The sequence below is a fragment of the Pseudorasbora parva genome, chromosome 25 (genome assembly GCF_024679245.1).
Source record: "Pseudorasbora parva isolate DD20220531a chromosome 25, ASM2467924v1, whole genome shotgun sequence".
NCBI classification, from domain to species: Eukaryota; Metazoa; Chordata; class Actinopteri; order Cypriniformes; family Gobionidae; genus Pseudorasbora; species Pseudorasbora parva.
The window spans coordinates 16,119,456-16,147,445 of record NC_090196.1 but is presented as its reverse complement, the minus strand read 5'-3'; the positions used below and the strand labels follow the sequence as shown (position 1 = coordinate 16,147,445).

The following is a 27,990-nucleotide window of genomic DNA, read 5'->3' as shown; positions in this document are numbered from 1 at the left end:
TCATAAACTGCGAGTAAAGACACACAAATGACACACAAATGTTGACAGGGCACTAAATACAGTACATACCACAGAGACGGACGTCCTGCTGCTGGTGTTTCACCTGTTCAATTTATTTCAGCCTCCGAATCTGATTCTGGATCATATATCTATTAGCTGAGATTGATAGTCATGGGTTCCTCCAAGCTTGAGGACGTCACCGCTTTGTGCGCATTCGTCATTCTTTAGCTCCGCCCACACGATACGCCTTCAGGCGCTCGTTTTTTTTCCAGAAAGACTCGGTACAGCCTATATTTCTTTTAGAAATATAATAAAACTAAAGACTTTTCGGAGATATAAAGGATGCAATATTACTCTATAGGTACTCAAGATTGACATGAGATTGACTGAAGCTTAGTGTTTCACCCCCCCTTTAAGGTTTATACAGTTATATAGGGGGTAGTTTCGGACAGTTTTTGTTACAATCTGCAAGTTGATCTCAAACGCATAAAATTTCATCCTGTTGAAGGAGAGAAGTTTTGTTATGAAGTAAAAAAATAATTTTCAGTACTTACCTGTATTACTCACATGTATCTCCAGCATGTTCTGGGAATGCTCCATATTCTGTGTGGCAAGAAGGACGAGCCCGACAGCCTAGAGAACGGGGCGAGGTTGGTGGCGTGAGTGTTAATGAGTGTAGCACCAGTCTCCAATTTTTCAGGAGGAGCTTCGGGAGCATGAAAGGGTGAGCGACGACAGGACCGGGCCTGGACATTATGGTTTGTTTATGTGCGTCATCCTTGAGGGGCTGCTGCTTTACTTTCTTTTTGTCGTTTGATTATTTTGATACACATATGTGTGAAACTTCGCTGGTTGCCGCCGCCGCCTTCTCTTATTAAACTAACCTCATTACACTGGTGCCGAAACCCGGGAGGAAGGAGGAATGCACTGTCGTGGAGCCATCGTCGCTGTGGGGAATCTGTGGTGCTATCGAGCACGGCTGGGCAGAGTGTGCCACCATTGACGCTCGAGGCGGTGGGCTGGAGTGAGTTGCTGGGGAGACAGACTAACTCGCTGCCAGCGGCCTGGGTTCTAGAGGGGAGGTTTCCATCTGAGATGGGAACTGGCATCTTTAAAAGATGGGGAGGAGCTGCCAACTGCCCGAACTAACCTCCTTACATTCTGTTATCCTGTTCTAAAAGACTGTGTGACCCGCCAGCATCCCTACCTGTATACTTGCCCTGTTATACCTACTACATCTTTGCCTCTGCTGCACCGCAATAAACTTCCACAACAGGGTTCATCTTCTATCTCAGTGTGTATCATTACAAAATGAGAGTGCACTATTGGAAGCAAACATTTCCCACTTTATATAGGGCATGTTTTGGTGTCTTCACTACTCAGGCCCAAGATTTTCAGTCATGCCTTTAACCTAGAAAAAGGCAAAAGGCCTAATGGTCCCCCAGAGATATAATGCCCTAGAAATGATTTCTGCCCCATTTCTGCCAGAGCAAGAACCCTGAATCAATTCTATTGAAAAAACAATGAATCGGCTTTCCAGCTGGATCAACCATTTAATCTAATACAATTATGAAAGGACGACAGCAGTGTCCTGAGAATGGCCTTCTGGACAAGTGTCCAGAGATTTTTCATCAATAAAATTGTTGAAAATAAAAGCTGTTTTTTATTTTCATCAATAAAAGCTGTTTTTGCTGCATGTTTTTGGGCTAATTTTGTGTGTGTGTAACTAATATAAATCCCTCCTTGACATGTACAAGGCAAACAAAACTGATACCATACTTGTCACAAAGAGGAACATTTGCCCCACCAATATGCAAAGCATTAACAGGTAGGAAACAGAGCGACCTGAGCAGACGTATCCATTAAGCATCTATTCTAAGAATAGGGTACACATACGAGACCTGAATGAATAATGGAGCGGGCCCTCCGGAAACTCATCTCCTCAATGTCGTCACGTGACCAGAAGCCAACCTAATGATCACACACAGAGCCAAAGGATGTCATGCATGATTAATGATGAGCAGCTACTTATCTTCATATAATTCAGCAGCACTCAACCGTCTACAAATTCAATTCTGATATCAATTTCAGTCTAATGAGTCAAATTTAGATGAAGATGTCAAACCCATTATTTCATATCTAAAAGGAACGGGCCAATCAAGTTATCGTACAATGTTGTATTTCTTTTTGTTTTATTTATTGTTATTACTATTATTAATTTTTATACTTTACACCTGATTTTCCACCCCTTTATCATCATCAGTCAATAAGAATTTGAGGGGGAAATTTTGTTTTTTATCATTCATACTATTTTCAATAAATGCATACAGGTCTAGACTAAAAATATGTTCTTAAAAAACTGGTTGGTGGTTACCTTACATTGCATAACATACATAGTGTGGTCTATTGAAATGGAATCGCAAATTACAAACAATTGTGAAACTGGGTCATTTAGCATTTGCCGGAACTGTCTGTTCAGTACTTCAGTGGGATTTCCATGCTATCCAAATGTAACATTTGCTTACTAGCATGCTGCCCACGTCCAGATGGTAAGAGTTTGCAATGCAGCCCAATAAGATCTGGATCACACAAGTTTTTCCCAGATATCCCGAATGGTAGGCCTACATATGTCCTGATCCCCACTTTCTTGTCCCTCTATTCCATTTTTGTTGTTGTTGCCTGTTTGAAATTCTTTACATCTGTCATCTTCCTAGAAGTAGGCCTACATCGTAAATAATACTTAAATACTTTACATATTTAAAATAATAGTAGGTTATTGTCTGGGCTGAATGCACTGGTTTTGGATAAGGGGAACATTGAAAACCTTGCATTTGTTTCCTGTGGGTAACACTCACTGAGGAAGAAAAAAAGCCTAAATGGACATGGCTGCTTTTGTGCGGTTCTTTTTAAATAATGTGCCCATGTAAATTACCTGTGTGAAGTAATAATGCTGGCAAACACGACGATAATGACATTTTGAGCTGAACTCGTCTCTAATGGTGAATGTCCCTGTAGAAACCAGCTTGTCTCGTAAGTCGTGACCTGCAGAAGTTCGTGCTGAATTTTGATAACGGCGGTAAATCATGGCACGCCCACTTTAACTTTTGGCCAACAGAGGGAGACATTTGATAATCATCCTGCATCCCCTCTTGTGTGATGACTGTTTTTAGCACAAATGTATCATTTAATTTGATTTCTTATTTGATCAAAATTATCAATACGCTGTCTTCGGATCATAATTAACACTATTCAAATATTAAAAAGGCATATGCGATTGACAAACAAACATTTAGTAAAACCCATAATGTTTTCTGCTTGACTGGGGACAACCAGACGGAGCTGAAAATTAATTAGAAACCATTCTGTCAAAAAATTTTATGTTGTTGGAAATGATTGGTAGATTTGCTGATTTATAAACTGTGCTAATTTATAAACACACACACCATGGTTTTACTAAAAATAAAAAATAAAATAAAAACATGAACCACAAATTAACCATGGTTGCTACTATAACCATAGTTTTACCATGGTAGGCTAAGTATTATTTCTACATAAAGTTATTACTTTTTCCCCCCCGTACTCAAGCATCAGTTCACGTGGGATATACAATGTAACCAGTAGGTGGCACTGTCATTACAATTATCATTCCCTCCGGTGTGTTCGATGTTTGGGTAGCCTATGATCATATCTTGAATTTCCTATAGGCTAAATTACATGTTTATCTAGAGTTATATAGGCCTGCATAATATATTTGTAAGCTAAAATCATTTATTTAGTTCATTTATCGTATTTAGCTACATTTGACTGCTGATTGAATAGGAACATATTTGTTTTTACAATACTGAGTTTTTGTCGAGATCAAATTGGCTGCTTTAGGTAATTAGCATGTTTTTGAGTTACCTCACATGATGTAGCGTAAATCATTGGTGAAAATGTGTAGGCCTACAAGTGCTTCTGTAAACGGTGACTCTCATAGGTTTAGGACTATTCATGACAGGCTATGCAATGGCCTGCTGGAGAGAGAGAGAGAGAGAGAGAGAGAGAGAGAGAGAGAGAGAGAGAGAGAGAGAGAGAGAGAGAGAGAGAGAGAGAGAGAGAGAGAGAGAGAGAGAGATATGAAATGATAACAGTCCCAAAGAAGCAATGAAATCTTCCTTGTGATCCACCCACGGTTTGAGGTTTGAGCTCACGACTACTGCACTTCATCTTTTGTTTTAAAGCAGTAAAACCTGCAAAAACTGACCCGTAGCCGATCAATAGTTGCTTTAATGATACTCTGATGGTTTAAAATACATTAGAAGCAGATAGGCTAACATCAAGCTATCATCAGAGTTAGATTATTTCTCCATCTAAGTTAAAGGCCAAAAGGCAGCTTGAAGTTTGTGGGAAAGTAGCAGATTTCAGTAGTTTTTGTGCAAAACTTGTACTTCTTAAAACTATCCTAAAGAATCGTTAAAATAATAAACCAAAAATGAAAGCACACACTTACAGTGCAGATGTCTTATCATCTATCACAGGATAGTACAACTATTTATATGCTTATTGCAGGTCGGTCTTAAATCAAGAATCATTCAACTGAATGAAACAAAAGACTCCAACCCAATAATGTGAGACATTGTTGATGTTAATAACATTACATATATACAACTCCTCTAATCTCATTGAATAACACATTGGCAGTACATAATAACACATTATCAGAGCATATTGGATGGGATAAGGAAGGATTACTGAAATATGTAGGGCAATGTTCTGGAATGCAACAAACATTAGCACACTTGGTAAAATTCAGCTCATTGTTATTATGAAATTAGTGAAATACACACACATTATTTATTAGAGTTTCTGAGTTTAGTGGTAATATTTAAAAAAAGGTTCTCTTCTACCACTTTTTCCGCCTCTCAGACTGGCCTACTTCTCTAATGGCAGTTTATTTAATTCAGGTCAAGTTTTTACCGCAACTGCGTTCAGCTTAATTGAGCTCAAACAACACTGCTGTTGTGAAACTGCCTGACTGCCTGGACACGAGGGCACAATTTTCTCACTAACAGACTGATTGTGACACAAAAGGTTGATTAGTGAAAAGCATCAGTTCACTCTATGTACTGACTCTGAATTTATGTGTTACATAATCTTAAATATTATGATTTAAATGCTACAATGTTTGAAACCGTGTAGACAAATATAAATTGCACATATATTAATTTCTTTATACAAATATGCATATTATTATTATTCAGACATTTAAAATGTATAAATCAAGCATTTCATTTTTTTAGATATTATTATTAGTTATACTTATGAATTATAATATAGTAAATAAATATATATATTTTCTAAATATTAAAACCTTCAATTATTGAATTCTATTATTATTCAAACATTTACAATTTATACATCAAATATTTAATATTTTAGCTATATTATCATCATTATTATTGTTAGTACAAGTTATTATAAGTTGTAAAATATTAGCATAAATTATCAGGCTATTCATATATTTACTAAATATCACATTTACAATTATTGTTAATTCTATTATTCAAATATTTAAAATTTAAGAATCAAACATTGATCTTTATTATTGTTATTATTAGTTATTATATAATATATTATAAAATATCAGGGTCTTCATATATTTACTAAATATTAAATTCTTAAATTCTATTAAAGTCCGTCTAAGGGCCCAAAGATCACCATCCAGTATGGTTTTCTGGCCTTGACCTTTACGCACAGAGATTGTTCCAGATTCTCTGAATATTTGGATGATATTATGCTCTGTAAATGATGATAACTTCAAACTCTTTGCAATTTTTCTCTGAGAAACTCCTTTCTGTTATTGCTCCCTCATTTTCGCCGTAGCATTGGGGGAATTGGTGATCATCTGCCCATCTTGACTTCTGAGAGACACTGCAACTCTGAGAGGCTCTTTTTATACCCTATCATGTTGACAATTGACCTAATAAGTTGCAAATTGGTTCTCCAGCTGTTCCTTATATGTACATTTAACTTTTCCGGCCTCTTAATGCTACCTGTCCCAACATTTTGGAATGTGTAGCTCTCAGGAAATCCAAAATGAGCCAATATTTGGCATACATTTCAAAATGTCTCACTTTCAACATTTGATATGTTATCTTTAAAGGATGCACCTTGTGAAGATTTAATGCAATTCTTATTTAATTCCAACTTCCTAACTTCACTACTGAATCAGAAAAAAAAAAAAAAAAAAAAAAATCAAACAAGCTCTTAAATAAATATATGAATAATTTATTACTTCTAATATTTGTACAAAGGTGGTCTTTTTCATCTCACATTGATTGTGAACAACACAAGTACAGAGTCATATCAAGAGTATAAAATAAATGAATATAAGCAAGATCTTTTTTCCTTGAGGCACATTTTATGAATATTTTCCACTTAGAGGAAAATCTGGCATTTATACTTGTAAACAATACTGTTTGCTCCCCTAACACCACCAGTCATGTGACTGATGCACAGGAAGTGGTGCAATGCAGATGTACATTATCATGCACTGAACATAGTCATGTTTATACACATAAACAAAGAAATTTGAACATTTATGTAATGTATAAATACAGACTGCAAAAGGGTTTCAAATCAATTAAGGTTTAATACTCTAGCAGAAAGAACATAACTGAATGTCTTACAATTTTGTAAAGAAATACATTGGAACTTTTGAGCCCAAAGAAAAGTACACTGAGATTGATAAGCCCATTGTATAGAACACATTCCTGGGAACAATAAGATACTACAACCTCTTCCTGATGATGACGTATGTTGAGCAACAGGGAACTGCGTGCAGCCTATGACACACTTTCACTCCTACAATCACATTCAGCCTCAAGGCACTGTGATACAACCATTTACATATGAATCAATAATAATGTAATCCAATTACTGTACTAAAACGTAACCTCCTCCATTTCCCAAAACCCTTGTCCTAGGGTCAAGAAGACACTGGAGCCAAAGAGCCAGAAAATGGCGTAACCGTAATTTTAGTCTCATTTTTATAATTGTGATAACATCTGACTCATAGGTGGCACCGTCCTGAAATATCTCAAGTACCATAATGTCTCAGTAGCTATGTTTCCATCCAACATTGTGAATTTACCTTATGCGTAAAATTGGAATATCGCATGAACCATTTGCGAATAAAGCCGTTTCCATTTAATTAACCCTTAAATGCATGACTGTTCCGCCAATCACGCCAAGCTTGGAAGGGTTCAGTTCGAGCAGATGTTTTATACCATCATCCCTGTCCTAAGCAGAGCTCATTTCAGTACATTCAGCATCTGGCTCATATTCACCATCTCAAACATAATCCTTAAAACTATCATTTTGGACATGACCTTTTGATCGCTGACAGCTTCGACCATCAAGTGACAGTGACACTAATATTTGATTGCGTTCAGACTTGCTCTGCAGTAAATCACTGAGCCATTTCAATTTTTGCTGATGATACTTCCTATTCTTTTGTTTTCTGACTGCGGTAATTATGAGTGAACCATCACTTCATCGTTGTGTATCAGACATCGCCACCTTGTGGAATAAAAATCAACTGCACCTAATCATCAAAGATTCAGAAGAAAATATACTTACACTGTTACACATCTCGGGTCATTAGAGACCCTATATTATTATTATTATTTATAATTTTTTCTTGTTATATTGTTTATAATTGAATTGTTTGAATTGATAGAGGAATACAAGGAAGGTTGATGCCTAAGTTATGTCCCGTGTCAATAAAGACCCGAAGTATGCATTTAAAGGGATAGTTCAATTCAATTATTTTTCACTTGTTGAGATGAAGACCACATGTCCCAAGATTCTGAGCTCAAACCTGCCGTCATCAAGCTATGCCTTTGTTTTGAATAGGCGCTCTCTAGCGGACAGAAAAAATACATATAGTGTAGCTTTAACTAAACCAATTTTTTGAGATGCTGTGCAATGAAATTGGTTCGTTAGTTAGTCCAGGTATCCAATAACATCCACTGTTGAGACAAAGTTACGTGAGTATTTATTCAGAAAATATTTGTTGCCATCAAAGTTCATTCTTGTCTTCTTATCGGATAAAAACATATCCGCCGGAATTGCTGCATTTTTTTATAATTCATGCGCATCTTGGCAATCCATCCAGCATTTTTGTATGTAATATCCCAAAATGCGCATAAAAATAGGTGGATGGAAACACAGCAAATGATACAGTACATACATAATTTCATTTCACAGTCCAACAGCATTGCCAATTCCTACCGAGAGAGGGGTGGACTTTCCATGCACCAAAAAAAAAATTATTTCATTAAATGTAGGTTTTTGGAATCAAAATGAATGGTATCTGATATATCACTATTGCCTTGAGAGCTTTACGAGTCATTGTTGACCCAGGCTTGACAATTGACCTAAATTTAAGACACTTAATAGCTAATACATTGAGCATTACATTGTTTTAAACTGGACTTCAAACCCAGTCCATTTGACACTGCCTTGCTTCGTCAAATGCAAATTTTAAAGGTAAAGTCAATAGAATATATGAAGCACAACTCACACAGAAGTCACTTTCAAGAAGTTTTATGAAATCTGTGTGGGGAGATTATTCACAAATATGCGTTGATACCTGATTTTCAGAATTAACATTTCAGCAAGTTCCCTCCAAAATCTGCAGAGTAACGGTAAATGTGACCACACCTTGAGAGGACAATCTGCACAATAAAACGATAAAAATCAACATCAACAAATTTCATACATAATAAATGAAGTTGGCTATATCAGTCATGCACCGTTAAAATACAAAGACGTTCAATAAAGGAATGCAAAAATGTTGTGGCACATATTAAGACAGACGAGGCTCAAGGCAAAGTGGCGTGTGTGACGATAAACATCTCTTATACGTATTTTAACATTGTACAAGTAAACTTTACACACAAACTTGTAATACATCCAGGAAAGTCTTCCCTATCCCATTATGTACATTAATACATTTATACACGGTTTTATATTTGCCACAACTGCACTTGTTGCATCGTGTTTACGGACGTGGCGGCAAATAATAATTGCATCTCTATGAAGTCAAACAAACCACATACAGACCTCGATGGCCCTTTCTAAAAACAATTCAACCTGTGTGCATTTGGAAAAGGCACACGCGCCGCTGGTTCACCTCAAAACCGTGCGGCTGAGACGCTTGTATTGTGGTCGGTCGGAGGAGCAGCGAGGAGTTTCAGGAGGTGCTACTTCTTTTCCTGGTTCGGGGTTTCCTCAGCATCGCCTCCTCCTCTTGATCGCTCTCACACTCTCTTTCGAACATGGCCACCGTGCGCCCTACGTAGCCCATCTTGGGTTTGTCCTGTAAACCACCGACAAAGATATTGAGATGCATTCGTGAAACAGTAATCGACAGATACCAACATGGAAGAATACGCAATCTTGGTTTGTAAGACACGCTCCTGTGATTTAACAGGTCATATTGTTACTGCTGGACCTACCAGGCAATTATCTTTATTGAAAAGGAGTATAACTGAGCAGGGCTCATGCAATACCTGTGGTTTGGGGTGACCTTTCTTCATCATGCGTGTCAAGTGATTGCAGAGGGCCACAATTCTGAAAGAAAGCTATTGGAGAACGGGGAGAAAATTTAATTAAATTTTCAGACTAAACACTATCATTCAAAACTGTGTGGCCAGTAAGTTGTGTAGGTTTAAAAAAAGAAAGAAATGAATACTTTTTAGGTCAAAAGTAGCAGGAAAGAAGATTTTACAAAATATTTCATATCCAAATAAATGCTGTTCTTTTAAACGTTCAATTCAAAGAATCCCTTAACTGGTTTTCATAAAGAAATTAAGCAGCACAACTGTTTTAAACACTGATAATATTAATAACACATTTTTCACATGGAGTAATGATGCTGAAAATGTAGCTTTTTCATCACATAGAAAACAGGAATTTAAATTGAAATCATATTTCACAATATTACTGTTTGTACTGTACTTTTTGATCAAATAAATGCAGCTTAGGTTGGTAAAGTAGTCCATATGTGACATCAGTTGGTTAATTAGAATCTCTTGAAGCATCAAAAATACATTTTGGTCCAAAAATAATAACAACTACGACTTTATTCAGCATTACGACATATTCAGAACCACACACTTACAGAAAAATGGATCGGGAACACACACAGCACTATTTCCTGATTTAAAGCAATGTATAACTCCTACCTGCCACCTCCTCCGGACATATTGTCTCCTGAAGTTCTCAATGTTCACCACAGATTGTCTTCGCACCAGAGCTTGTCGAGGGTTTACTGGCTAAAGGAAAGAGAATCACATTGTTGTTACCATTTAATATATTGCAAGTCTTTGGAAATTTTTGAAACGGTTTCCAAAGTGGATAGATTTGAAAAAGCTGTTTTCGCACTGTAGTGTGGACTTTGAAAACAGAGGTATTTAAAAGTGATGGCACATGTTGAACCGATAGATATGTATGTTTATACCACTATTGTGCCTATTATGTACTGGTCACTTTGACACTGTTGCTAAAATATGTTATTTTGCGCACTCATATATCACAGTCCTGCAAAGATGACAGAAAATGTACTTGCAATTGCTGTCCCGCGGCAAAACATGAGAGCAGTTGGGTTTTAGACCAAACATATGATGGTGAGTGCGACCTGGACATCTGCATCAGTGAATGGTGAGATATTTTACTAAATAAAATGCTCCTGCCAGAATAATTGCGTGATAACTTTATTGTCTTGTTCCATCTGTATCATCTTATTGAGATTTTATGAGGCTTTACGAGTGTGCAGCAAGGTGAATTAACCGTGTGTGTGTGTATGAGAAACTTTGGAAAAGGACGGAGAGCATTCTTATACGAAAACGCTGTTTTCAAATGCATCCGGATGAATGCAGACATAGTCTGACTGCCTCTCCTCAACAAACAACAAAATTTGAGGTATCACTCATGTCTGTAACACAAACAGAGTTACAGAAGTTCACTATTTATGGTTCAAACTTTGTTTAAATCGCTAGGCCAAAGTATGAGGTATAGTAAAAGTGATGCCTTAGCAAATAGCACGACTGCACAAGTTCCAAGAAATACACACCCCTGAGGGACTGAACTTATTCTCCCCCACAATGTAATACGGCCAGCTGCAGGACTAATGATCAGTGTGAGGTATATAATCATCATTCTAGTGCTTTATTCAGTGTAGAAAGAAATTACTGTTTACTTCTGTTTACATCCAAGTGCTGAGGTTCACAAATCAATGCACATCACATATTAAAACGTGAAAATACATAGAAAGTAACAGGAATATACACTAAATTACATGTGCAAGAAAGAAAAATCAGTTTAAATGTAACATTAAAACTGGCAACGAGCATGTAATGTTTCTAAAAGTACTTCAAAAAGGTGCATTAAAAATAAATTAGAAAACTTGGATCTAAAAACAAAGCAAGTAAATTTTTTGGGCCAAAATCACATTTATGGCCCCTGTAAACAAAATAAATAAACCCATGCATAAAGATGACAAAAGGAATGAAATCATAAAGGCTGACATCATCTCAACTGTTCACTCTCGTTGTTAAAACATGAAATAATTTGGTCAGTATTTGACCATAAATTAACAAAAAAAAAAAAACTTAAATATTACTGACAAGAAAAAACATAATGATGAATATGTTAAAAGGTATGCTCTTGAATGCTGTAGGGTTCCAACATGTGCACAACTTAAATATTTTATGGTCTCAAGTAAATACAAAACAAGCAAGTCGCAAATAAACAGCTACATTTTATGCAAAACTGCCTTTAACAGCGAGTGTTTTTAATGAAAACTCTCCTTTTGAGGTACTACAGTAAAATGAATTTTAAAAAAATGTCTCAAACGTTTCATAAAGTAATATTTTGTTGAGATAATAATCTTTTTAATGCTGGCTCATAAATATTAATGAGGTGACAAAGTTCGGTACGCTATTCGAACTGGGAACCTGCTTGCTTGAACATTCATCCATTTCACTGCTAAACCTTATTTTGCTTGGTCTTAAAGTACTTTGTGTGTGTGTTTGTGTGTGTGTGTGTGTGTGTGTGTGTGTGTGTGTGTGTGTGTGTGTGTGTGTGTGTGTGTGTGTGTGTGTGTGTGTGTGTGTGTGTGTGTGTGTGTGTGTGTGTGTGTGTGTGTGTGTGTGTGTTTTCTTTTCGCAAAAACAAAAACCCTTAAAATATATATAATATGCCAAAAAGTGCAGGACGAGGCCAGGAATTTCATAAAGTGGATGAGATATGCCATCCAGAGTAATAAAAGGTTGCTACACTCTAGGATGTTTTCAACCGTATCAGTCTATAGCTCATGAATATTAATTAGGTCATAAAGTATTTAGGGCTTTAAAGGGATTGTTCACACAAAAAATAATATTCTGCCATAATTTACTTACCCTCATGTCATTTCAAACCTGTATAAATTTATTTTTTCTGTGGAATATATCAAATGATATTTTAAAGACCAAAACATTTTTTGGTAACCACTGACTTGACCAAAAACTGAACATTTCTCAAAATGCCTTCTTTTGTGTTCCACACAAGAAAGAAAGTCATAGAGGTTTGGAACAACATGAGCGTGAGTAAATCATGACCAAATTAGATCTTTAAAATATTAATATTACCCAAAATGTGTGTGGGTTGGGGCATATAAATGTTTTTCAAAGTGGTTGCGACTCCACCATCCACACCACTGACTAATACACTAATCCCAGTGTATTACAATTGCAGTCTAATCTCCATTAGCTAGACTTAGAGATGTCGGGTTGTGCTCGAGGACATAGTTCGCCTCCAAAGGCCCTGCTCAACAGCTCCTTCAGGGCCTCGTTCACCTCATTGTTCAATGCTGAGATGGAACCCAAGCCCCTGCTCCCTGCCTCTCCGCTTAGTGATCCCATGACCTCCTGCAACCAGCGGAGTTCTGAGTTGAGCTCCTGTCTGAGGGAGTTGAGGTGGGCTTCTCTAGTCAGGTAGCGTCTGTCAATGCTGGCTAAGTTGGCATCGGTTGTCCTCAAGTCCTCCTGGATGCCTTTCCTCAACGCCTCCGCTTTGCGGAACTCAAAGCGCACCTGCGAGATCTCCTGCCGGATGCTCTCGCTTTCCTCTTTATACCAAGTTTCCTTCTCGCTGTAGACGGAAAGAAGAGCCTCAATGTCATTCTGAAGGGATTCTCGCTTCTGAGCCACATTTTCGAGACCCATTTCCACCAATGAGATGTCTTCCAGAACGTTGGCGAAACGCTCAAAGTTGACGTAGGTGTTGTTGGGTGGCATGCTGGAGTGGGATTGAATGGTGTACTCTTTCAGGCGTTTAGTCTTCAGCTGCTGGGATTCCACTTTCGTTTGCGCCTCTTGGGTGGCGCTGCTGTCCTCCGGCTGTTCGTGGGTCTTCGCATAGACAAATTAGGAGGAATAATGTGTAAGAAACTAGTTCACTTTTTCACCAGGGAGTCAAAGCACTCAACTCACGCACATGTAAACAGCAGACCCAGGCAGGAAGAAGTGGAGTTAATGATGGTCTCGGACCAAGGGACGGTGGTGGTGTTAGGATGAGGAGAACAGCATGGTAAACACCGGACTGAGTCATCTCTACAGTCCCATCATCGATTAGAAGAATTCATCGACATGCGATTTCTTCCATGATGAAGACTTGCATGCATATATGCATCTAATAGTTTGCCAACAAGCTAAAACCAGGATACCTGGATAGTTCACCCAAAAATTAATATTTGGGTAACATTTACTCACTTTCATTTAATTCTGGATATTTTTAAGGATTTTATTTAAAAGTCCAAAACAAAGATTGAGACATTTCTCAAAACATCTTCTTTTGAGATCAAATACAAAAGTATCCTTTGGAGCGACATGAGTACATTGAGTAAATGATGACAGAATGTTCCCTTTTGGCTGAACTATCACTTTATTTGCACAATTTAGAGTGGGGCATATGTGATATAGCATGTTCACAGCAAGTTTGTCATTGTTAATGATGTGCGTACAACCCAGGTCAGTTCAGTCTGAACAGCAGAGCAAAATTCAACACTCACGTATGTTATAATGCCAATAAGAAACACTCATTAGATGAACATGCTTTCAATTGTGTATGTTTGAGACAAAATCCAAGTGGTTACCTGAATCCAGGGGTGGTTGAGCGCGTCTTGTATCTTAAGCCTCTTTCTGAAAAGAAAACAAAGACAAAGAAAACTTAGGGTAAATGCAAAAGAACAACTTAAAGAGAAAAAATAAAAGAAGGTATACTTATAGCATGTCTACTTAGCCATAATAAACCCTAGATCTGGGATGACACAGGCCCATACCTGTTTAAACCCTATCAGTGACAAATTTCATTAAAGGGAAAGTTCACTCAAAAATGAAAATTACCCCGTGAGTTACTCACCCTGAAGCTAGGAGTATATTACATTCTTCTTTCAGACGAATACAATCAGAGTTATATTAAAAAATGTTTTGGCTAATCCAAGCCTTATAATGGCAGTCCAAAATTTGAAGCCCAAAAAGGTGCATCCATCCATTATAAAAGTAATCCATCCACCATTACTTTATAACGTGTTAAATATGGATAATGTTCTTACACAAACCCATCGTTACACTTCAGAAGGCCATTATAACCCCCTGGAGTCTTGTGGAGCACTTTTATAATGGATGGATGCACATTTTTCTGGGCTTCAAATTTTGGGCTGCCATTATAAAGCTTGGATTAGCCAGGGCATGTTTTAATACAACTCTGATTGTATTCATCTGAAAGAAGAATGTCTTATACGCCTAGGATGGCTTGAGGGTGAGTAAATCATGGGATAATTCAAATTTTTGGGTGAACTACACCTTTAAGCTGTCAAAACTAGCATGTTAATGCATGTTTTTATTTCACCTGTGAGACTAGTAAAACACTGCTGCACAAACATATTCAAAGAGAAACATGATTACCAATATATTAGATTTCTTTATGGCTAAATCCTGATTTGACCTCTCACCTTGTATCTTTCACCAACAGCTGTTTGATGAAGCTTTTGGCCAGTTCACTAGTGTTGCCGAAGAACTCCTCATCAAATTCAAAGTTAACTGCTGATATGTTTGCAAGAGTTTCCTGCTTGGAGTCGCCCAGGAATGGCGAAGCCCCGCTTAATCTGGAAAAGAAAGACAAATGCTTGACCTACGTACAAGCACATTCGAAATTCCTGTTAATTAACTGTTCATCTTTTTTCTTCCTGAAACTGATCCGACAGTGGAATCCAAACACGTGCAGAAGTGTATGCATCAGACAGCTGTTAAGTGGCATAATTATGTTCACAATGGCAATGGGTGGAACAGTTTGGGTGTCACTGTCTGATGGCCCAAGGTCATTCACTATTCACTTTTCTGGAATATCGATAAATTAGTTTACCTTTATCATTCTCAATGAATATATGAGCTTGTGAGCTGTTAATTCCATGCTGGAAATACAGCTTTGCCACCACAGGAATAAATTATATTTTAAAATATAATTGGATATTGTTTGTTCTCCTATATTAAAATTTGATGATGATCTGTATGTACAATAAAAAAGTTTTTTTTTTTTTTATTCTATAATATTATTGTCAGATGTATTCATCTAAACAGAAATTTCCTACAAACTGAGTATAAAATGGCATGTGTGTTCAGATATTCATCTTATCATGTTCATAATTCCCATTGGCATGGGTGTAACATTATGGGTGTTATTTTGTTTGACATGTGCACGGCCCATTATGAGAACCTCTCATTCATTATTCACTGGTGTGGTTCAGCAATACATTTGTTCAGCACAGGACCGTGCTCAGACATTTTGAGCATTTTGGGCGGTGGCCCAAACTAGAAGCCTGACAAGCCAGACCTACATTGGGATGTTGGGTCTGGGAACACACCATTTGGCAGGGCTCAATTCGAGGGGCAGGATAAACGTTTGTCTTTCAAATTCCATCTGCATGCAATTGGATAGCGTTACAACCAACCAGAGCAACAAAGAAGGTGAAGCGGAGCTAGTTGATAGATTAAACTTTTGCCGTATCCGGTCGACAAAACTCCAAACACATCTTCCCTTTTTTAGAATGACTTCAGTGCCAATCTTTGTTCTTTTCTCAAAGAAAAGCTTGACTCCAAGTCTTCCAGAGTCTTGCCAAAAGCTGATTTGAAAGACCGCCGTTCGCCAGCTTCTTTTTTTTCAAGTAGCACGTAAAAACGTCACAACTCTGCCATCATTATGTTAAGCCCGCGGCCGCCCACCGACTATATACATGATATGATTGGCCTGACTATGGTTTTTTTCAGGTCACAAGCCAACAGAAATTTTCTAGACACCCTAGCTGCAAATTATATTTTTTGGCTACCAGTCTAGAAAAAAGCGGGCACTAAGGGCATAATCTAATAATAATAATAATAATATAATCATTATAAAATAATAATTATTATTTTATTTTATTTTACAGAAAACATTTTATGAAAGACTGCAGGGTTAACTCTTAACATGCAGGCAGTTTAACTATAAATCTTCATTCAGGATTTATATTAATATTATATTATTGTGATAAAATGACAACATTTAAACATCAGAGTTTATGCCTTCAATATAAAATATGAGCATATTATGCAAAAAAAATTTTAGAGATAAGTATTACTTTTCCTATTTTTACCAGAAATAGGATGGAGTGAGCATTACTGAGCATTTTTTCACGTTTTGTCTGTTTCATTCATACTGTAAGACGGAGGTCGCCCTCACGCAGAAACTCCAAATATGCCTCACAGAAGTAATATAACTTGTGACGTTCCAGGCAAATCCCTAATATGGACAAAGGCATTTAAATCTAAAAAGAAGGTAGAAACATGAACACAGTAAACACATGACTGCGACAATATATGGTTTATCGAATTCTTCAAGCCTTCTTGGGTATTTTCATAATAATAAAGTATCTTTATAATGCAATGCTAATCGACACAGCCTTAATCACTGTATAGAATACTGTAAAATAATAATTGGCTGCCTTATGCTATAAAAAAAACGCCACATAAGCTCACAAAAGGAAGTTGTTTCAAACACTGGACTGATGTTATGAAGTGAGTTTGGAGTAAAAACATTACTAAATGTTGTCTTTTTTTGGACAAAGCTTGGGAAAATGTTTGACGTGTTGAGAGCAGACACTGACTGTGAGTGATGTTGGGGAGTGAGTGGGGAAAACACGGAGCGGGTTAGCGGAATCAGTAAATCTTTAGCGGAGGGTAAACAGAACGCTTTTAGCGGGGATTTGAATCCACTGGGGGGTGGGGGCGAGAGGGGCACCTCAGCCAATGAGGGCAGGTTCACCATGTGACCTGTTAACTCATGTGTATGGCAATCTATGGAATCCGTCTATCGTTCTGTAGAATGTCTGTGAATGCCTGGCTGTTCAGTCAGAGAAGAAGGAATCCAAATTCTTCCATTCATACTCACAGGATGTATGTGATGACTCCGATGGTCCTGGAGGAAACAGCGGGGCGGAAGAGAGCACATGGTTAAGCCACAGCTGAGCTTTGACGCTTACTTTATGTAAAGTACAAAGTGTGATCTGCTTAAAAATTCTCACCACATGTCAGCTTCTAATCCCAGCTGCTCATAGTTGACTATCTCTGGAGCTGAAAATAAACCAGGTTAGATGGCATCAGCTACATTTCATTCAAAATAACAATGTAGGATGTCTAAAGATGGTAGAGAATTTCAGCAGCCATCGGTGTCATCCAGTAATATGAAAATGAATCACTCACTTAGCATCATGAACTTTTGAACTTACCAACAAATTCCGGTGTCCCAAAAATGTTTTTGAACTCTACTCCGTCTTTGATCCTATGCGCCAAACCGAAGTCGATAAGCTTGATCCGCGGCAGTTGGACGTTGTTATCCAGCAGCATGATGTTCTCAGGCTGAAAAACAATTAAATTACCCATTAAACCTATAAACAGTCACCCAAACCAAGTCAAAAACCAGCAATTAAGTACTTCAATCAATTTGCAACTATGTTTCCATTGAAATGATGGGTGTGACTGTCTGACTATCCAAGGCTAAATCTGGCATTCATTATTCACAGATTTTGTTTATTGCTATATTTATTGACCTTTATTATTTTAAATAACTATATGAGCATGTGAGCTGTGAATCCCATATTTATTTATTTACTTACATATTTCTAATTAATACATTTAACTGCTTAATTTAAATTCATTTAAAATGTAATTTTATTTTATGCATTCTATTTTTCTAATTAGATATTTTTTGTTCTACTAAAAAAAAAATGTATATTATAATTGTACATGATCTATACATGTAATCCTATAAACAAGTTCTACAATCAATTGGGAAACACTTGACTTCAGTTCTATTTATAGTGAAAATGGGAGACAAAAATCTACACTGATACAAAATACAAGCTAGTTTATTGTACCATGTGTTTGTATCATTCATGATAACGGAAACAACAGCGGAGATACACAAGCTTTCCATTTTCAAGTCCATCTCAGTAAGGGGTATTTGTCATGTGTGTGTACGGCTAACCAGAGTTAACCTCCACCTCATCAGTTTGCATGCTGATGAAGTGGCTGAAGGTTTCATGTAATTCTGCGTGGGACTCAACACCTGTTATGTTCCCGTATTAATGCCTCTACGCACCCAAGAGGTGAAAAGAGGCATCAAGCTGACTTCAATTGTGGAGGAGGGCGTACACTCTGTTCCCTCGGGAGTTGTGCCATGTCTAGGATGTACAAGTATGGAAATTTGCCTCCTTGTCAATGTCAAAACAAAGTTAATTAGTCACTGGTTACTTCATAAATCTTTGAATTTAGCTTTTAGCTAAAATAGCTTTTTTTTTTTTTTTACAATTCTTCTGTGGGCATGGCACAAGACTTTATTTACATAGCAGTTAGCATGCGTTGTTTTGAGCAAGAACTGAAGTTATGCTAATCTAATATATTTTTGATTGGGATTCTTTGGGAGTTATGCTAAGCTAAGCTAATATACAGTGACCTAATTGGTTTCTGGCTACTTTCTAAATATCTGAATTCAGCTTTAAGCTAAAATAACATTTATAAAGAACAATTAGCATATGCTCATTGGCGTAAGCGATAGTTGTGCAAAGCTAATAATGAGAGTCTTTGGGAGTAAAATAATGTTCATGCCAAGTAGAATATTCATTGAAAAATTCAGTGTGATAAACATTTTAATTTTAATGAGCACTGTTAATGCATCTGTTCAGATCAACACGAACATTCACATGCTAATGCTTTAGATTTTATTTAGATTTGCGAAGAAAACTGCCGTAAGCTACAACTTGGTGTCACTAACTAAACTATTTTGCTAAGCAAGAGTGAATAAAAGAGAACGAATCCAGACCCACCCATCATTCCCTGTACTCTTTCATTAGTTGTGAGCATAGCATGGTGTATTTGTCAAAATAAAAGTAAGCATGATGTTTTGAGCAAAAAAAGATTTTCTGCTAAGATAATTTCGGTAACACCTTACAATACGGATGCACTAATATGCATTAGTTCATGCTTAATTAATGCACAGTTAATCATGAGTTAATGTATTACTAATGGTGAACTAACCCATTTATTAATGATTACTGCATCAGCAACTAATGAAGATTCTACATGATTAATAGATTGAGAAATCATTAAATCGTTATTAGTTAAATGTGTCATAATGTATTAATTCCTTAATAACATATCATATTAACTAATAATGTGAATTAGTGTGTTAATTACCATAACGGGTCAAAGCCATGCATTTCTACTTTCAGTTGTCTGCTTTAATTAATCATTAGCTAATGATTTATAAAGGCACCATTATGTTATGACTTTACTTGTTGGGGCACATGACTATTAACTAATTCAAAATTAATTCAAAGCCCATAACGACAATTACATATTACTTAATAATTAATTAATAGTCATGTGCCCCAACAAGTAAAGTCATATCATAATGATTCTTTTATAAACCTTTAGCTAATAAATAATTAAAGCAGACAACTGGAAGATAAAGATGGCTTTGACCCGTTGTGGTAATTAACGCGTTAATTTAAATTATTAGTTAATATAATATGTTATTTTAGGAATTAATACATTATGACATATGTAACTAATAACAATTTAATGATTACTCAATCTATTAATCATGTAGAATCTTCATTAGTTGCTGATGCAGTAATCATTAATAAATGGGTTAATTCACCATTAGTAGTACATTAACTCATGATTATCTGTGCATTATTTAAGCATGAATTAATGCATATTAGTGCACCTATATTGCAAAGTGTTACCCTAATTTCTTTTTCAGTGAAAGAATTTGGGAGTTATGCTAAGCCGCGATAAGCTAATATCCAGTGACCTAGTTAGTCACTGGCTACCTCCTAAATCTTTGAATTTAACTGTTAGCTAAAATAGCTATTTCTATAGACAAATCTTTTGCAAACATCGCAATAATAATTTTTTTACATAGCAGTTAGCATGTGTTGTTTTGAACAAGAAACTGAGTTATGCTAAGCTAATTGTTTGGTAAACACGATAAAGTTTAAATCATTTCTGGCTAACCTGCTTCCTGTAATGTTTACACAATAGGTCAGTAGGCAGAGAGTAGACATTTGCACTATGAATGCGGTTCAACTGCCACTGGAAGTGGTTGAAAGTGGACAAGCTCAAAACGTTTTAGACCCTGTTTACACCCGTATTTAGCGTCACCCACTTCTTCGACACAAGGGGCCCTATCTTGCACCCAACGCAATTGACTTTGTACACCGACGCATGTGTCATTCCTATTTTGCACCCGCGCAAAGCGCGCTTTAACCTCCACAGAAGCACGTCGCTAAACTAGTGAATGAACTTGCGCTCCCTGGGCGGTTCAGCGCAAAAAAGGAGGCATGTTCCGGCGCAAACAATCCCTGGTGCTATTTTGCTGTTCCATTAAACAGTTGCGCCACTGACCAGAAAAAAACTAGTCTAAAGTCAGTGGCGCGTTGTTCACTATGCTATTTTAAGGGCGCATGCTTGACCATAGCGTGCACAACCCGCATACACTTTGCTCATGAAATCTACACAGATGCAACAGTTATTTTTGCAAATCATAAATTGTTACACTAAAAAAAAAAAAAAAAATATTAACACATTGTGGTGTGCCACGAAGATGTGAAAAAATAGGCATAAATCTAGCTTACAAATTATTCAGGCTTATTGTAGTAAATAAGGATCAGACCTGTTTGCCCAATAGTGGCAAGACATATATATATATAAGGACATCTGACAAATTGGTTTGTCCGTCAAGAACCAGAAAAAAATTCGACTGAAAAAATAAAAAACTGTTTAACCGACGCCTGTTTAACCGACGCTATTTTGGGTGGGTTTCTCCCATCCCCATACAACACAACTTCTCTGTCTTTCACTCCCTTACGAAAGGAAAATATATTTACCAATATATTAGTTGAAATTTATTTTAATATATTGTTAATATATGGAATAATATATTGATGGTATTATAAAATATATTATATATTCATGTAATATATTGCAAAATATACAAATGATTGCCGCTTTCAATATATTGCAATATATTGAAAGATATAAATATTAATTCCCATATATGTTAATATATTTCCTAATGTATTGCATGACATTTTCCAATATACTGCCATATATTTTTGTTTCGTAAGGGCTGCTCTTACAAGAACATCAGTCTCATCGGCTGTGAACCGCTCCTGGCGTGCGCCTGGTAAATACGCCATAATAATAGCAATCCATAATGGAACTTGCGCACCTGCTTTTAAAGGGAATGTTGGATGCCGCTCTGATTGGTTTATTCACGTTACGCCCAAACCACACCTAAGAATAATGAAGCTACTTCAGACCAACCCATTTTAGATTTGCGCTGGGCGCAAGAGCCATTTATCCCGCTGGGAAAATAGCAACAGCGCAGAGACCCGCCCACAAAGTTACTTGCGCTCTGCGCTTTGACACTTGCGTTTCAGATCGTTAAAATAGGGCCCAAGGTGTAAACAGGGCCTAAATTTAACTGGTAGCTACATTAGCTATGTTTATTGCAATTATTTCATGAGCATTGCACGGAATGGCATTTTTTGTTTACATAGCATTTAGCATGTGTTGACTGGAGCAAGAGAGGGGGTTGGCCAAAGTAGTATCATTTGAGTGTCTCCGGCTGCCCTTGTAGAGCTCAAGCGTGTGCTGGCGACTGTGGAGTCGCAGCACTTAGAAAAACAGGATGGAGATTATCGCAGAGAACAGCGTGGGTGACATGTCTCATCATGTGCCGCTGATAACCTTGCTGTGTTAAAATGTCTGGATCTGGGCCAGGCTGGATGAGGAACACATGTGAATAGGGTACAAACACACGTACGCTCTCAGCCCATGATGGGACGGTGCTCATCACAGTGATTAGTTAGAGCTGTAATTAGCAGAGGAAGTTGTTTATAAGCTGAAAAGAGTAAAAGGAAGGAATTTCCAGACGGTTGACAGAAATGGGGTCATGTATGCATTCCCAAGAAACAGTACAATAGCAGGTCTTAGAAAAGTGAAGAGCTACTTTGTCATGCAAAGTTTCAGGTGTTGCCATGCAACAGACCCGATTGTTCTTCAGTAAAGGCCAATTCACCTCTGCTTGAGGAAGAGCTATACTGTTGCCATGGCAACCATTATAGCTGTTTCTCGCCTCCACAACCAAGTCATTTATAGGAAACTATACAACTGACTTTAGATCTCAGAGACAGCCGTGGACAAAACGTAAGTACCTTCAGGTCAAAATGTGCAATTTTCTTGGAGTGTAGGTACTGGACTCCATTGAGAATCTGTTTGATGAATTCTGTAGCTTCCTCTTCACTCAGTGACTCCTTCTGAGCCAGGAAGTCAAAGAGCTCACCTCCTGAAACACTGGAAAAAAAGAGAGATTGTTTCAATTGGTTAGAAGTGGGTTATCTATATAACATAGCATGCTAACCAACAGTGACAGACATTCAAAGAATCTAATAAAAAAGGGACAATCTCAAACGTTACACTCTTTTTAAAACCATTGTTATTTATTAGTCTAAACAAAAATGAGTATAAGCTGAATGCACCAAGTACCCTTTACATAGTTTATCTCACACATACAGAGATATTCTTAATCTAATAAATGTAGGCTAGTAAACTTCCTCTGTGACAGTTAACCACAGCTGAGCTTAAACAGCTTAGCACAGCCCTTTTTATCACTAACATCAAACCACTTTCATATCATAGCTCTGCAGAAATCTCTTTTTCCAGACACTCACAGACATTTTAATATGTAGTATATTAGCTAAACTGAACTTGTACACTAGATCTGTTTTTTATATAACTCTGATTTTATTTGTCTTAAAGAATAATGTCATTTACACCTAGGATGGCTTGAGGGTGAGTAAATCATGAGTTAATTTTCATTTTTGGGTGAACTATCCCTTTAAAATGCAGAGCAGCTGACAGTCACTGACTGTCTATTCAACCACCATTCTGATTGGATTCAGGCCACAATTACTCCTAATTGAGCTTCCACGCTCCCATGCACACATCTCAGGCAGAGAAAACCTGAGCTGGGCCTCCCAGATATTCTAGAGCTCTGACATTTACTACAGCTTCCCCTACACATTCAGAGAATGGCAAACACACTGGCCTCCAAACCATGAGATACAACAAATACACATGCACACATAATATGGCAAACAGTTCCCTTTAAAATTACGTAAAGGAACAGTCAACAATGCATACTGGCAATGTTAATATACAGTATCTGAGAATGTAAACAACAGTTTGCCAGTATTGGAACATAGCCTATTACCAATATAGACTGATCAGGCATAACATTGTGAATGTTATTAAGTGAATGTTATTAGGTGAAATTAATAACATAGATTATCTCTTCATTACTGCACCTGTTAGTGGGTGGGATATATTAGGAAGCAAGTGAACATTTTGTGCTCAAAGTTGATGTGTTTGAAACAGGAAAAATGGGCAGGCATAAGAATTTGAGCAAGTTTGACAAGGGCCAAATTGTGATGGCTAGACGACTAGTTCAGAGCATCTCCAAAACTGCAGTTCTTGTGGGGTATTCCCAGTCTGCAGTGGTCAGTATCCATCAAAAGTCGTCCAAGAAAGGAACAGTGGTGAACCGGCGACAGGGTCATGGGCAGCCAAGGCTCACTGATGCACATAGGGAGCGATGGCTGGCCTGTGTGGTCCGATTAAACTGACAAGCTTCTGTTGCTCAAATTGCTCAATAAGCTAATGCTGGTTCTGATAGAAAGGTGTGAGAATACACAGTGCATCACAGTTTGTTGCGTATGGAGCTGCATAGCCACCAACCAGTCAGGGTGCCAATGCTGACCCCTGTCCACCGCCAAAAGCACCAACAGTGGGCATGTGAGCATCAGAACTGCACCACGGAGCAATAGAAGAAGGTTGCCTGGTCTGATGAATCACGTTTTCTTTTACATCACGTGGATGGCCGGGTGCATGTGCGTTGCTTACCTGGGAAACACATGGCACCAGTATGCACTATGGGAAGAAGGCAAACTGGCGGAGGCAGTGTGATGCTTTGGGCAAAGTTCTGCTGGAAAACCTTTGGTCCTGCCATCCATGTGGATGTTAGTTTGACACGTACCACCTACATAAGCATTGTTGCAGACCATGTACATCCTTTCATGGAAACAGTATTCCCTGGTGGCCGTGGCGTCTTTCGGCAGGATAATGCGATCTTGCCACAAAGAAAAAATGGTTCATCAATGGTTTGAAGAGCACAACAATGAGTTTGAGGTGTTGACTTGGCCTTCAAATTCCCCAGATCTCAATCCAATCGAGCAAGTCCATGGAGGCCCTACCTCGCAACTTACAGGACTTAAAGGATCTGCTGCTAACATCTTGGTGTCAGATACCACAGCACACCTTCAGGGGTCAAGTGGAGTCCATGCCTCGATGTGTCAGGGCTATTTTGGCAGCAAAAGAGGGACCAGCACAATATTAGGAAGTTTGTCATAATGTAATGTCTGATCAGTGTAATATTAAATAACTTGTGCACTGATAAAAATCCAACAGAAATACATAAAAGAGACATCTTTGCACCTTTGGCATAATATTTACAATGTACAATTATTTGGGATGCACCAATCCTAATGTTACATACTGCACTGTTTAGGATGGAGAATATGCAAAATGAGATGTAAACTACATCATGCAGCCAATATTTTTTCCCACTAATGCACCTGACCCAATCAATCAGATGTTTGTTGATTAAAGTGGTACTTGAAGCAGCTGTTATAGCTCAGAACTAGATGTTAAGCGTTCTTTCGAGAAAGCCTTAAGAGACTAAGGTTGAGAACTACTGGTTCAAACAGCAGTGTGTAAGATAAATTATGAGCTCTTAGACGAGGGCGGCAGGCATTAGTCAACTAAAGAGGCATGCCATTTGAGGACAGGCACTTGAAATGAAGCAGTAGCTAGTGTTGTAGTCAAGACCACCAAAACCGAGACCAAGACAAGACCAAGACTTTGAAGGGCCAAGACCAAAACAAGACCAAGACTTTGAAGGGCCGAGACCAAGACAAGACCAAGACTTTGAAGGGCCGAGACCAAGACAAGACCAAGACTTTGAAGGGCCGAGACCAAGACCAAGACTTTGAAGGGGGCTGAGACCAAGACAAGACCAAGACTTTGAAGGGCCGAGACCAAGACCAAGACTTTGAAGGGGGCTGAGACCGAGTCAAGACCAAAACTTTGAAGGACCAACACCAAGACAAGACCAAGACTTTGAAGGGCCGAGTCAAGACCAAGACCAGTGGAAGTCCCCACACTTAGGATAAAATGTGGAATATGCATATGATTGGCACTTCTCTCGTATATTTGGCTGTATTTTTCATTTACGTTCATTAATCTTAAGTGCGAAGAAACAAATCAGCCTTCTGAATTCTAATAATCAGAGAAAAAATGAAAGTTGTAATGTAAAACTAAGACTGCGTCTGAAAGGCACATCCGAATCCAATGATTGTACATCCTGTCTATTGAAATACATCTGATTGATTTTTTAAGGCAGCATCCTGTGTGTACCATTCTGTGAGAATTGAGCTACAGAATAAAAATGGCATCTGAAAGTTGAGGTTGGTGTTTAGTTTGTGCGTAAATTAACATTTGAGACATTAGTATTGTAGTAATTAATTAATTAATCAGTTTTGCAAGGTACCTATCTTTTTTTGGGGGGGTGATAAAACCTTGAATTTGGTCTAGGGAAAAAGATTAAACGATAAAAGGGTTTTGCATATGGCCCCTTTAAGAGCTATACAGTGAGGTACAGCTGTGCTAGTGGGTAATTGTAGCTCTTCACAAACGGCGTGGGAGGACGTGTTCTCACTCACAGCTCCAGGATGAGCACCACGTCAGTGCGGTTCTCGTAAACGTCATGCAGCGAGATGATGTTGGGGTGCTGGAGGTCCTGGAGGATGTCCACCTCTCTCTCGATATCCTCCCGCCGAACGCCTCTCCGGCTCGCCCGACTCTGACGTTTTTTTATGAACTTTGCAGCATAGTCCACACCCGTACTCTTCTCCTTACAGCGTTTCACAATTGCAAACTGCCCGCTGAGTAAAAGAGAGAGAGTGAGAGAAAACATTGAGTTCTTCTGCATAATAAGCCAGATGATGAATGATCTGAGAAATCACTTAATAATGCAATAGCACAAAAAACTGTCACAATTTTTGTCACTTTTGTAGGATTAAAACGTCCCAGAGGATTGAAACAGTTTTTAGTTTCTTCAAAAAAGAATCGACAGCACAAGACTAAAACAATAGTGCTTTCCTTTTTTCCTCCCTTGAACTCATCAGTGTTGCCAACTTTTCATTGCAAAATAGCTCAAAAATTTGTTTTCTCGCCTAATCCGTGCTCAATTACTGTATTTTAATTTATAGTTGAATGTCCAATAAAGCTGTTATTTACATATTTTCAGTCAGACAATGGAAGGAGTATGGTGACTGACTAAATGTTAGCGGTCCAAAAAGTCATTTGTCACTTTTTTTTTTTTTTTTGAAGAAAAGTTGCTAATCCAGCAACAAAGTTTATAAATTGGCAAGACTGCATGACATGTGAAGGGAAGTGGTGCATACACATATTTGGCTGATCACATGATAAATAAAGGCAAATCAAAGGGATCAAACTGGTGGAAATGGACTATAAGACTGCATCCAAAATCACATATCTCTTGAGTAGGTGCAATAAGTAATTACTTTACAATCGCTAAAAAAGTATGGTCTATATATTATGAATGTGAGTATGAATGTAATCCGGACATACTTCTTTTGTCACGTACTCTTTTCACTATATACTAGGGAAGTATGCAATTTCAGATGCAGCCTACTTTTGCCTCTAATGTGAGACTTCATGGTATATCTGAATCAAAATCTATCTTTATCTGATTTGTAAGTAAGGTGTTTTTTAAGCACCACACAATTTGGTTAAATTAGAATGTGCACAGTTGTGTCAGAAATTTTAATTTGTGGTTTATTCATGGAAACATTTGCTGTATGATTGACTGTTTAAAAAGAAGATAAAAGTAACAAAACATGATTAATTAAATATAAAACTAGTGGCACGAATGTATTTAATCTTTTTAATTAAAACATTTTAATTATTTTTCATAAGTCATAATTTTTTTGCAATTGAAAATGGCAATACTGAAACTTTGATTCAAAATAATGACTAAAGTAAATGTAAAAACAAATTATGTAAAAATGCATGCCACACTGTAAAAATGTATATTAAAAATGCATTAACCTGATATATATAGTATGTTAAAGTGAACCAATTATGTTAAATGGGATTCAAATTATTATTTTTACAAGATGTAATATAAGTCTCTGGTGTTCCCAAAATAACCCATTTATTATAGCAT

At 37.5% G+C, this 27,990-nt stretch overlaps 1 protein-coding gene across 2 annotated transcripts in view; it reads right to left on the bottom strand.

Moving 5' to 3' along the window:
- Nucleotides 1-6,246: 6,246 nt before the first annotated feature.
- dapk2b (death-associated protein kinase 2b) overlaps nt 6,247-27,990 on the bottom strand; it is a 40,175-nt gene continuing 18,431 nt past the window's right edge. The window contains exons 3-12 of one of the 2 annotated variants that reach the window (XM_067436142.1): nt 26,462-26,683; nt 22,838-22,976; nt 17,843-17,972; nt 17,639-17,687; nt 17,506-17,532; nt 15,038-15,190; nt 14,180-14,225; nt 10,233-10,322; nt 9,558-9,629; nt 6,247-9,364 (exon numbers count right to left, since the gene is read on the bottom strand). In XM_067436142.1, the coding sequence (XP_067292243.1) occupies nt 9,239-9,364; nt 9,558-9,629; nt 10,233-10,322; nt 14,180-14,225; nt 15,038-15,190; nt 17,506-17,532; nt 17,639-17,687; nt 17,843-17,972; nt 22,838-22,976; nt 26,462-26,683 (1,054 nt within the window). In that variant the 3' untranslated portion in view covers nt 6,247-9,238. Of the gene's footprint in view, nt 9,365-9,557; nt 9,630-10,232; nt 10,323-12,066; nt 13,419-14,179; nt 14,226-15,037; nt 15,191-17,505; nt 17,533-17,638; nt 17,688-17,842; nt 17,973-22,837; nt 22,977-26,461; nt 26,684-27,990 lie in introns of those variants that run through there. The other variant, XM_067436143.1, reaches the window with a different exon arrangement.